Raw genomic sequence first — 13,215 nt, forward strand, 5'->3', positions numbered from 1 at the left:
CGGTTATCCGCGGGGACGGGGATGGTGATGATTTTGTCACCGTGTCATTCTCTAATAAGAATCTCAAAGCTATGCTAAAAAAGTTAGTATCTCTTTCACCAGAATTTGGATCAACAGAAGGAAGAGTGCTACAAAAATAAGGTTTATACTGTGGGGGTGCCTGACAGCCAGATGTGTAAATCAGAATCGCAATGTTAAATACGTGGCATCAGCACATGGGGAATTTCAGCAAATGTAACATAGTAGCATAATATATGATAGCAGATCACGACCCACATACTCCATCTCGCCTGCCCAATAAGGTAACCAGAGCCACACCTCCCACTCTACGCAGGTTACACGCCATCATGATTAAATACTCGCATTACAAGTACGGCAGCCACAGAATAACGGAAGAGTGGTTTTATCATTCTGGTTGCAGTAGAGTCTCTTTTGTTGTCAATTCTCCTGCAAGTTAACCATGATACATCACCACACCATGGGCAAATCTGAGAAGCTCTGACGTCCATTTGATAAATGGCAACAACAAGTGAAAGGAAGGGTGGGATAGGGTGAAAAGGTGGCTTCACTGGTGGTTGGTTTGTAGCTGATAGGCTCAAGGGTTTTTGTAATGCTGTCTTGTGAAGGTATTGCAGTACGGAAGGACTATAACTGCGTGCTGAAAAGTTCTCAGCCCAGCAAAGAAGAGAATGACGTGGATATGGTTCAATCAATGATCTGAAACAATGTCAAAACAGAGAATTTCCTTTCTGCAAATTGGCACTTAATGAAATTAGAAAGCGAATAGAATGCTAGGAATAATCAAGAAGAAGAAGAAGGGTATTACAAGCAGAACGAAATAAGTTATCCTGTGATGGTGCGTCCACATCTGGAGTACTGCGTCCAATATTGGTCACCGTACCTAAAGAAGGATATGGCGATACTCGAGAGGGTTCAGAAGAGAGCGACACGTTTGATAAAAGGTATGGAAAACCTTTCATATGCTGAAAGATTGAAGGGGCTTTTTTCGCTGGAGAAGCGGAGACTTAGAGGGGATATGATAGAGACTTACAAGATCACGAAGGGCACAGAGAAAGTGGAGAGGGACAGATTCTTCAAACTTTCAACAACTACAAGAACGAGAGCGCATTCGGAAAAATTGAAAGGGGACAGATTCAGAACCAATGCTAGGAAGTTCTTCTTCACCCAACGGGTGGTGGACACCTGGAATGCACTTCCAGAGGGAGTGATAGGACAGGGTATGGTACTGGAGTTCAACACGGGATTGGACAATTTTCTGAAGGAAAAGGGGATAGAAGGCTATAGATAGAGGGCTAGTATACAGGTTCTGGACCTGATGGGCCGCCGCGTGAGCGGACTGCTGGGCATGATGGACCTCAGGTCTGACCCAGCAGAGGCACGGCTTATGTTCTTATGTTTTCAGCTCCAGTGGCAAAATCATGCTCAGAATTTAGGAAGTTGGTTGCTTGAGCTGAGAACTTTTTAGCACCCCCTCGTATGTTTCTGAAGGCAAGACACTTTGTTATGATGATTTTGGAGGTTGCCTATATATTTTGAAAAAAATTCATAAAGAATAAATTGAGAAAAAAATCACCTTTGCATCAGTACTCTGCAAGATTTGTAGTTTAGATAAGAGATTTATGTGGGGTCCCCAAATAAATAATAATAATAATAATAACAGCTTATATACCGCAATACCGTGAAGTTCTATGCGGTTTACAAAGATTAAGCAAAGGTACAAATTGATTGACTTTAAGAGGGGAGGAAGAAAGAGGGTTAATAGGACAGGAAATCCATTTTTGAGGAGAGAGTGATCAATAGAACAAGTTAATCGCTATAGAGGGGAGAAAGAAGAGAGGATCAGTTGTCTAGATACTTTAGGATCAGGTGTGTTTTCAGATGTTTCCTAAATTCCTCATAAGTAGTGGGCGAAAGCAATTGTTCTAGGTCTTTACCCCATGATGCTGCTTGGTGCGAGAGAAGATGTTCATGGTGTGTTTTCAGTTTACAACCTCTGACTGGGGGGGAAACGAAGTTGGAATGTGAGCCTCTCTTGTGTCTGTTGGCTGAGAAGATGAAAAGGTCAGTTATATATTTAGGGGCAAGTCCGTGTAGTGCTTTGAAGCAGAAGCAGGCAAATTTAAACTTCATGCGCGCCTCCATTGGCAGCCAATGCAGCTGCCGGTAGTAGGGTGTCACGTGGTCAAACTTCCTCAGCCCAAAGATCAGTTTGACCGCTGCATTTTGCATCAATTGTAAACGCTGCATGTTCTTTTGGGAAATTGCTAAATAGGCGATGTTACAGTAGTCAAGTAGACTCAGTACGAGGGATTGGACTAGGGTTCTGAATGCCGCTGTATCGAAATAAACTTTAATGGATCTGAGTTTCCAAAGAGTGAAAAATCCCTTTCTGATCAAGGAGTCCACCTGGTCTCTCATGGTTAGGCACTGATCCAAAGTTACACCTATTGTCTTTATGGTAGGTTGGAAAGGGTAATTAAGATTATTGATACATAGTGGTGATTTGGTGTCAAGCGGATGTGGCGAAGCAACGAAGAAAGTTGTCTTTTCTGAATTAAGTTTGAGCCTAAAGGTTGTCATCCAGTGCTCCATCACGTTTATGGCTTCTGAAGCTTTAGGAATAGTTTCAGAGATAGAATTAACGAATGGGATGATGATCATAAAATCATCTGCATAACTAAATAGTTTTATCCCCAACTGGGTTAGCTGCGTGCCTAGTGAGGACATGTAGACGTTGAAGAGCAATGGAGATAGCGGAGACCCTTGTGGCACACCGGATGGATTGCTCCAGGTATCTGAAAGTTCATAATTAAAACGTACTTGATAAGTGCAGGACATAAGGAAGCCACGGAACCAATTCAGCACCTCGTCCCTGATACCAATGGCATCTAGGCATTGCAGCAGTTTCCCGTGGTCTACTAGATCAAAGGCAGAACTCATATCGAATTGCATAACCAGGGCATTAAGGCCCTTACTAAACAGTAGGCGCAGATTGTCTAAAATAGCCACAATTACTGTCTCAGTACTGAATAACGGTCTAAAACCGGATTGAGTTTCATGTAGGAGAGAGAACTGATCCAGATAATCCATCAGTTGGGTGTGTACCAATCCCTCCATAATTTTTACAATAAACGGAATGGATGCTACTGGTCTGTAGTTGGATATTATAGCTGAAGATTCTTTTCGATTTTTTAGAATTGGGGTTATTATTATGTGACCATTATTAGAGAGGAACTTCCCAGTTTTTAGGTTATGAGCCAAATATTGCATCAACAATAGTTTAAATACTAAAGGTGCCGCTTTCATGATTTCTGGGGGGCATGAGTCCAGAATGCAATAGGATTTAGAGTAAAGGATTTTACAAGCTGTGAAATAGCCAATGCTTGTTCCAGTAGTGTTAACTGGTCTTCAGACAGATATGGACCTCACCTGACTCAACAGCCTTAATTTTAACAAACATTTTCCTCACCACATTACCCAATTTGGGCATCCATGGGCAAGGCTCAGTCTAGCACCATACCTAATATTCTTCAAGTTTTAACTAAGAGAATTTCATTACCAGCTGGAGTTGGAAAGTCCTGTGGAAACATACTTGCAATATTGCCAGTCCAAAGCAAATCTGTTTTCCCAACAGTCTTAAGCAATGAGCAGCCATTCAAGAGGTAACATGCTGATTGGTTATAAGTACAGTATTTTGCAATTGATCCTAGGAAGATATCATCAGCTTAGGAAAAGCATGACGTGCTCACCTCATATACCATACGTTGGTACCAAAGTGGCATCAGAACATATTCAATAAAATTGGATACAAACATAGTAATGTAGTAAATTACGGCAGTTAAAGACCTAAATGGTCCATCCAGTCTGCACATTAAACTAAACTAAACTAAACCTTGGGTTTATATACCGCACCATCTCCACGAATGCGGAGCTCGGCACGGTTTACAGGAAGAAGGATGAGAGAGGAACTACAGTGGAGAGATTAAAGAGTTAGGTGTAAAGGGGGAAGGTGAGAGGCCTAAGAGGGGGGAAGTGTTACAGTTTTGAGAATAGCCAGGTTTTTAGGTGTTTGCGGAAGAGTTGGAGGGAGCTTGAGGTTCGGAGTGGGGAGGTGAGGTTATTCCAGATCTCAGTGATTCTAAAGGGGAGAGTTGACCCAAGTTTGCCTGCATGGGAAATACCTTTTATGGAAGGGAAGGATAGTTTAAAAATTTGGGAGGATCTGGAGGAAGTAGGGGTTGGGGAGTTCCAGGATAGAGGGATAACGGCAGGAAGGATGCCATGTAGGATCTTGTAGGCCAGACACGCACATTTGAAGTGGATCCTGGGGATTACTGGGAGCCAATGGAGCTTAGACAGGAGTGGTGAGACGTGATCAAATTTGCTTTTCGCGAAAACAAGCTTAGCTGCGGCGTTCTGAATCCGCTGAAGTCTGTGGAGGCTTTTCTTGGTTAGGCTGAGGGAGATAGAATTGCAATAATCCAATCTGGAGAGGATGATGGATTGTACTAGGACTGCAAAGTGTTTTTGGTGAAAATAGGGTCTGACTTTCCTTAGCATGTGAAGGCTGAAGAAGCATTTCTTCACCAGGGATTGGAGATGTTCGTTGAAGGATAGAGAAGAGTCTAAGGTGACACCCAGAACTTTGCTTGAGAACTCGAGCTATAATGGGGGGCCGGAAGACAATGGGATGGAGGAAGGTAGATGGTCTAATTTTAGACCGAGCCAAAGGAGTTTTGTTTTGGACTCGTTTAGTTTCATATGCATTGTGAATGCCCAGGATTGGAGGTTCTTTATGCATGAGGATATGTTCGTGGAGAGGTTAGTGAGGTTCGAGTCGGTCTCAAGGAGGACGAGGATGTCATCAGCGAAAGTGTAAAGAGTTTCAAGGGGGGATAGTTGGAGTAGTTTCAGGGAGGACATGTAAATGTTAAAGAGGATTGGGGAGAGGGGTGAGCCTTGTGGGACACCACAAGTCGGGGTCCAGGGGGAGGATGAGGTGCCGCTCATGTTAACCATGTAAGAACGGGAGCGCAAGAATTTGGAGAACCAATCAAGAACTATGGAGCTAATGCCTATCTCGGAGAGTTGGAAAATTAGAATGTCGTGGTGGACAACGTCAAAAGCTGCGGAGAGGTCGAATTGTAGAAGGACAGCAAACTTGTTACGAGAATGCAGTTGCTGAACCTTAGAGATTAGAGAGGCCAATAGGGATTCAGTGCAGAAGTTGGGTCTGAAGCCATATTGGTAAGGTAAGAGGATGGAGAATCTTTCTAAGTAGGAAGAGAGCTGGGTAGATATGATAGACTCGAGCAGTTTGGTGAGGAGAGGGATATTTGCTATTGGACGGTAGTTGGATGGTATGGAGGGGTCTAGGTCAGCTTTTTTCAGTAAAGGGGTCAATGCGATGTGTCCCATTTCAGTGGAGAATAGGCCTGATAATAGGGCAGAATTTATGAGTTTGGTAAGAGATGTGATGGCCTGTGCAGGGATTTTCTCAAATAGGTAGGAGGGAAATGGGTCCAGGATGCAGTTGCATGATTTTAACTTGAGGCAGAGTTTAAGGGTCTGAGAATCAGATATGAGTTCGAAGACAGTCCAGGATCTGTCGGCAGGGATGGGGTTGAGAGCAGCTAGGGTTATTAGTTATACCCATTAAAAATACATGATTAAATTAACTTGTCTCTTTGATATTTCTGAGTCATAGGGCTAGATTCACAAAGGGCATGGATCAGATCCAATCCGTGAGAGATACGATCCATGTCCGGGGGGGGGGGGGGGGCTGATCACGAATCATCATCATGCAAATGAGGGCAATCAAAATCACGCCCCCATCCGACTGTCGGGATCGTTCTCTAGCGATGGTCTGCGCATGCTTAAGAGCAGCAACCTTTTTTTTTTTTTTACTCTTCACGAGCTGTGGTTTAAACCTGCGGGTTAAAATCATGGGCTCGTAGTGCGGGGAAGGGCAGGAGAGATTCAGGGCGAGAGCAGGGTGGCCAGTCGGGGTGGCAGGAGAGATTTGGGGCAGGTAGGCAGGAGAGCAGATTCGGGGGCAGAGAGTCGAGCAGGAGAGCAGATTTGGGGCAGAGCAGGGCAGCAGAGAGTCGGGGCAGAGAGAGCAGGAGAGTCGGGGGCAGAGAGCTGGAAAGACAGCAGGCAGAGTGGGAGATGGCAGTCAGAAAGCTGTGAACGAACGACTGGTCCCCAGCAGTCGCTTGTTTGTGATCGGCCAGCCCAGTCAGTGTTGCAGGGTTTTTGTTTGTGAATTGCTGCCTGCCATCATTTCAATGCCATTCCCTCTCATTTGCATGCACAGATCGGAGAATGATCAGGACACAGGTTAGTAAATCAGGTCAGAGGGAAATTGGGTCGCAAAGGGGTCACAAACCGATCAGTACACGATCGGTTTGCTTAGTGAATCTAGCCCAGGGGTGCCCAAAAGGTCGATCGCGATCGACCAGTCGATCGCGAAGGCAACAAGGGTGATAGACTCCTGTTGCCTTTGCGTTCTACTTGCTTCCCAACGCAGCCCAGCCTTCTCCCCCGACGTCAAATCTGACGTTGGAGAGGAATATCCGGGTCAGCCAATCGCTGCCTGGCTGGCCCGGAACTTCCTCTCCGACGTCAGAATTGATGTCGGAGTGCAAAGCTAGTCAGTCCGGCGCTTCTGCGTCCTGTTTACCGTGTTGGGAAGCAGGGAGAGCTCAGAACTCGGTGCCAGTGGCTTGGAGCATGTTCCCCGATGGTGGCGGCGGCTTGGGGGAGGGCATGGAGAAAGAAAGACAAAGAAAGAAAGGGGGCAGGCAGGGAGACAGAAAGAAAAAAAAGGGGAACAGGGAGACAAAGAAAGAAAGGGGGCATGGAGAGAGGAAGAAAGGGGGGCAGGGAGAGAGGAAGAAAAAGTTGAGAGAGGAAATGAGGTCTGGAGGAGAGGAAGCATACAGGAGGCTGAAAGAAGGGAAGAAATATTGGATGCACAGTCAGAAGAAGAAAGTGCAACCAGAGACTCATGAAATCGCCAGACAACAAAGGTAGGAAAAATGATTTTATTTTCAATTTAGTGATCAAAATGTGTCCGTTTTGAAAATTTATATCTGCTGTCTATATTTTGCACTATGGCCCCTTTTTACTAAACCGCAATAGTGTTTTTTAGCACAGGGAGCCTATGAGCGGCAAGAGCAGCACGGGGGGCATTCAGCGCAGCTCCCTACGCTAAAAACTGCTATCGTGGTTTAATAAAAAGGGAGGGGGTATATTTGTCTATTTTTGTATAGTTGTTACTGAGATGACAGTGCATATTTTAAAGTCATCTGCCTTGACCTCTGAAAAAAAAAAACCGAATACAAATGAGAATTAACATTTTCTCTGCATACAGTGTGCTTTGTGTTTTTTAAATTTTATTGTTGGTAGATCATTTTGACTTGGTCATTTTAAAAGTAACTCGCAAGCCCAAAAGGTGTGGGAACCCCTGATCTAGCCCACAGAGTGGTATTGTCCTAGGTCCAGCCTATCCAACCATTCCATTGTTTGCAGGATATCTACTGTAAAGTCTGGCCAGTAACATCCTCATGCTCCATATTAGTGGCTTTCACACTGATGCCCACCCCAGCCCATCTTACATGAAATCAAAATATATGAGACACAGACCGTTCAGGTCTGTCCAATACTGGCCTTAGTTCTTTAATTTACATCCTTCGTTTTCTAATTAGAGATCATCTATTTTTATCCCACACTTTTTTGAATTCCATCATCATTTTCTTCTCCACTACTTCCCTCAGAAGGGCATTCCAGGCATCTCCGTGAAGAAGAATTTCCTAACATTGCTCCTAAGTCTTCCTCCTTGCAACCTCAATTATGTTTTCTAGTTTTACCATTTTCTCTTCACTGGAAAAGATTTGGTATTTAAACGTCTATATCATATCTCCCCTGTCCCTCCTGTTTATATATATTTAGGTCTTCCAGTCTCTTCTCATACTTATTTTTGTTCAAACCCCTTACCATTTTCGTCGCCTTCCACTGGACCGCTTCAAGTCTTTTTATATCCTTCACCAGATATGGCCTTCAAAACTGAATACAATACTCCAAGTGCGGCCTCACCAATGACCTATAAAGGGGTGATTGGTGAGGCTGCACTTGTAGTATTGTGTTCAGTTTTGAAGGGATGGACCTTGAGGAACATCACGTTCAATGCTCCAAGCTTCAGAGATTTCAGTTTAGTTTACTTCCATTTGATTATATAAACATAAGAGTTGACATACTGGGACAGACTTACGGTCAATCAAGGCCACTATCCTATTTCCAACAATGGCCAACCCATGTCACAAGTGCCTGGCAAGATCCCAAGAGTAAAACAGATTTTATACTGCTTATACAGATGACACTACTGTGCCATTTGGTAGGCACACATGTTCCACCATAAATGTAGTGGTTAGAGTGGCTTATGGGCCTGTGTCCTCCTCTCTATTGTTCACTAGCCTACACCCCAAGCTAGTTAAGACACATGTATGCAGCTCTACTAGGCTTTCCTACACCAGGTGTTGATGTTCTGGAGACAGGTATGTACTTTTTTATTCTGATCTTTGTTGGGGTCAGTGAACACTGGGTGAGTGTGTGGGGGTCTTTACTTTGTCTCTGCAGGGGTTATCTGGTCACTTTGGATAACTTTTTGGCACTTAGACCTGTTTTTACATCGTGTAACTCACAACATTTAAATTTCGTCCAGGATGTCTAGTAAAAAAACATTTGATTATCCCTGCAGGACGACTATGTCTAGGTCGGCCCCCCCATCCTGCCCCAACCACTCCTCCAGATACACCCCTTTCAGCTCTGGGCATACAGCGGCATTCAGAGGCATAACAAGTCCTGCGACATGCTCCGCCCCCGCCACTTCCCTTCCCCTATACCTCTGTAACGTTCCTGGCGCAAGCCGCAACCCCTAACCTGCAGTCACACCTGTGTGGGCTCTCTCTAAGATGTCACTTTCTAGGCGCAGATCCAGGAAGTGATGTCAGAAGAGCTGACGCAGCTTAGGGGTTGCTGCTAGGAATGTTACAGAGTTACAGGGAAGGGATAGCAGTGGGGGGTGGGGAAGGAACGGGAGGGCGGAGAGGAGGACAGGTGCCGTGTCCTTATCAAGACAGCATCCGGGGCCTCCACACACCCCTTACTATGCCACTGTCTGTCTGGACACCAGGACAGGAGGGCACTAGGATGTCCAAAAGCCCTCTAACTTCAGCTTCTCAGCTTTCTCTCTCCTTGCACCTCCCTTGTTTAACGCTATCACAATGATGCTTATGAGCTTAGAAGATTATCCTGCTCTTTTACATGACATTCATGGCATCTCCACATTGTCCACCCCTGCTGCTCTAACTTGCCTCCCTTTGGTTCTTCCTGATAATTCTGCTGGTGATGGTTTCTTGCTCACTCCATTTTGGCTGCCTCCTTCTAGAACCACACTGGTCTCCTCTTCCTTCTCATAGCTCCTATTCAGATCTTGAGCACTTCTGAAATCTTAGTCTAGTTCAGTTTAGGCCCAAGTCTAAACACGCAGTGATCACTAGACCCTATCTATAAGTATCAGGGCCAATTTTTCAAAATGATTAGGGGTGCTCAATTCAACACACATTTCCACGTTTGTTAAAAAAAAACCAAAGTGGCCATGACAGGACTGAGAAACAAGGCAAAAAGAAATAGATAATACATTTAAAAAAATAAACAACGGGACTTGTATTACAGTAGGCTCTCAGTTAACCATCACCCATGAGGATTGATAGATGTCGGATAAATGTAGTTTCTGGTTGCTTTGGAATTACTATTAAAAATAGGCCTAACTAATGGTATACCCCAAACTATGCCATACCATAAACTGTTCCAGACAAAGTACCGGACATGTGATAGGCAAAGCGTGGGCATACTCAGGTGTGGCGTGCCAAGTTTACACTTAAATTTCTGCCAGAAATGGATTTTATTTTCATTTTTATTTAAAGTGTTACAGTATTTCTTAGACTTCTTTTGCTGCTTGTTTGAGAGTTCTGGTTAATTGAGTTCCGGTTGACAGAGAGTCTACTATAAAAGCTTTATTAATAAATGAATCTTATAAAAGACCCAACACAACCGTGATTTGGTGCTTTGCCTGCAACAAGGGTCATGGAATTGTAAATATATGAAAATGCCATAAAAAGTGATCACACATAGTACAAGAACCGAGCATTGAAAGTACAGGCAGTCCCCGAGTTAAAGGGACCTGACTTAAGTACGACTTGTACTTAAGAACGCAGTCATGATGCCATTTGATTTCACTGAGCAGGATTTCCAGTGGCACAGACTCCTACACTTCTCCTGCAGCAGATTCAGGAATGATGAATGGTCACATTAAGAACAGAGTATGGTTGTGCGTGCTGTAGCTTAGAGGGAATACTGGGAGGGACAGTTGGTCCTTTTGTCAGCTGGGAGCAGAGGTAAGCAGCATGAATTTTAAAATCCACAAGTTCTGAGTTGCATACAAATCCAACATAAGAACAGCTTTAAAAATGTAACTCATTCTTAACCCAAGGACTGCCTGTAGTCATTCATTCAGAATTGGCAATTCTGCAGAAAGTCCTCTGCACCAAAGTGACATCATGCTAAAATCCCAAATTCACTCTGGACATGACCCGTTCTAAACATATGAGCCCTAGGCACATGCCTGGTTTGCCTATGCCTTAATCCTGCCCTGGCAAATCCAGCATAACACTTAACACCATAGATGATGTGGTTCGAGTGCTTTATGGGTCTGGCTCCTCCTCTTTATGGTACACTAGCCACCGACCAGGCTACTTAAGACACCTGCTAGGCTTTCCCATACCAGGTACTGCTGTTCTAGAGACAGGTATGTACTGTTTCATTCAGATTTTGAGGGGTCGGATCACTGGGAAAGTGTTGGGGTCTTTACTTAATCCATCCAGTGGTCATGTGGTCAGTTTGGGTACCTTTTTGGCAGGTCTAGCCTCAGACATCTAAGTTCCATCCAGGACACCTTGGGAAATGTTTGATTATCGACAAAAGACATCCAAGTCTAAGCCTACCCAGAACACGCCTCCAACACGATCTCCTTTAGTCTTGGATGCACAATGGGTAGAACACCTCGCAAGACTTTCAGAAAGATGGTTTGGAAAATCAGCACTTGGACGTCCGAGTGCCGATTAATGCCATTTTTTGGACATCTTAGTTTTTTTGAAGATGCCTCTAGTAGTAAACTTGAGCTGGCATTAAGGAAGTACTTAATAAATCTTTTACTTACACTGATTAGCTCAATCTCCCAGAGCTTTTTCACAAGATCCAACGATGTAAAGCCGTTCATGAGAAAACTTTTGGTATAATTGCCTAACTCTATAGAGTCCAGCCACTCTGGTACTGAAGATGGGTTGTAGCCATCCATCCCAGCAGTTCTCATCTAGAAACAAAAGAAGCATACAATGAATTCCAGCTCAGACAGTCTGCAAATGTTGCACATTACCAAATTTAAGTGTCTCCTTGTTACGGTGGTCAAGTACATGTTGAACATTAGAAAGTACCACATGTACTCACTCGCTCACAAAGAAAACAGCAGAGCTGGAGGAAGTTCTAAGCTGTAATAAAATATCACATTTTAATGCAGCTTAATTACTCCAAGGAACACCTGGGCTACTAACACATAGCCTGATGCTTTGAGGACTGTCAATGCTTTAAAGGGGCTGTCAATCTTTAATGAACCATACTCAAATTAATCCCCCCTCCCAGTAGATACTCCCCCATTCATAGCCCTCCCTCCCCTCCACCAATGAACAGTCCTTCCATTCAAAGCCCTCCCTCCCTTTCCCCTTTCCCTGGTGTCCATTGGTTGACCTTTACCAGTTGTCTAAGATACTAATTATGAATCAAGCTGCTGTGAGGCTGCTGCTAGGGATCAGCTGGCACATTTTGAACCCAGAGCCTTATGGGGCAGGAACAACTAGGATTGCTCTTGCCCTGCCCACTAGCCAACAGGGAAACTCCCCAATAAGCCCAAGATGGGGGCTTTGCTGGAGATGCAGAGGAAGTTAGAGACCCGATGATCCCAGCAAGAAGAGTAAGGAAGTTTTCAAGGTTGATCATAGTTGCATTATTCTTCATTTATTGAAGGAGCTACTAACCTTCAATAATTACACAGGTTAGTGACTCCTGCAGTAAAGAGATATTTTACCACAGTTTAGTAACATCCCTCCTAAGCTGTCTAGATTGAATTGAGTAACCAACTATTTTGAAAATGCAAACCTTGAAGGCAGTAAAAGGTCTTGACTTCCTCCCCCTATGCAATTCAACTGTGAGACATCTCAAGCCTCTGCAAGTTCCAGGCTACCAGGCTCAATGAGAAACTTGTAACTATCCATGAAATATATTTCTTAGAAGGGAATGAGAGGCTAGACTAGACTCTTTCCAAGCAGATGTTCATCTGGTGTCTGTCAATAGTAATATTTTGCAAGAGTCTGATTAGAGGAGCAGAACAGGCCCTTTCCATCACCTTGGATCTAACTTTGGCATTTGACCTGCCAGACCAGTCGTCGTCACTGCAAGGCCCACGAGTTGATGGTGGCCTTCTGAGACCTCTGTGTGGCCTACAGAGCTTGTTCAGAATTACACACAAACCCCCGGCGGGATTCAGCACTTTATTACCCATTTTTTTCTAGTGCTGCACTCTTTGGGCTGCAGGTAGTGTGAGAGAAGAAAGCAATGACACTTAGGTCCTTTTCCTGGGCAGTGACTCCTAACACCCAGCATCACATAACTATAGTTCGGGTTCCTCTTTCCCACATGCATCACTTTGCACTTGCTCACATTAAACGTCATCGGCCATTTTGATGTCCCAGTCCTCTTGCAATTTTTCACAATCCTCTTGCGATTTAACAACTTTGCGTCATCAGAAATGTAATTATCTCACTAGTTATTTCCATCTCTAGATTATTTATAAATATGTTAAAAAGCAGTGGTCCCAGCACAGTTTCCTAGGGAACCCCACTATTTACCCTTCTTCATTGAGAATATTGACCATTTATACCCACTCTCTGTTTTCTGTCTTTCAACCAGTTCTCAATCCATAATTTCCTCAGAAGTCTCTCATGAGGTGCTTTGTCAAATGCCTTTTGAAATTTCAAATCATTTAGGGCTCTTTTTACTTAATGGCACTAGATATTTTTA

General features: G+C 44.1%; 1 protein-coding gene across 1 annotated transcript in view; it reads right to left on the bottom strand.

The window, feature by feature from the left end:
• The window catches only part of ANKS1B (ankyrin repeat and sterile alpha motif domain containing 1B), a 178,056-nt gene that overhangs the window by 57,310 nt on the left and 107,531 nt on the right, over positions 1-13,215 (bottom strand). Inside the window, exon 18 of the mRNA XM_033951762.1 lies at positions 11,303-11,455. Within this exon, the coding sequence (XP_033807653.1) occupies positions 11,303-11,455 (153 nt within the window). The remainder of the gene's footprint in view (positions 1-11,302; positions 11,456-13,215) is intronic.

This window comes from Geotrypetes seraphini, chromosome 7 (genome assembly GCF_902459505.1).
Source record: "Geotrypetes seraphini chromosome 7, aGeoSer1.1, whole genome shotgun sequence".
Taxonomy (NCBI): Eukaryota; Metazoa; Chordata; class Amphibia; order Gymnophiona; family Dermophiidae; genus Geotrypetes; species Geotrypetes seraphini.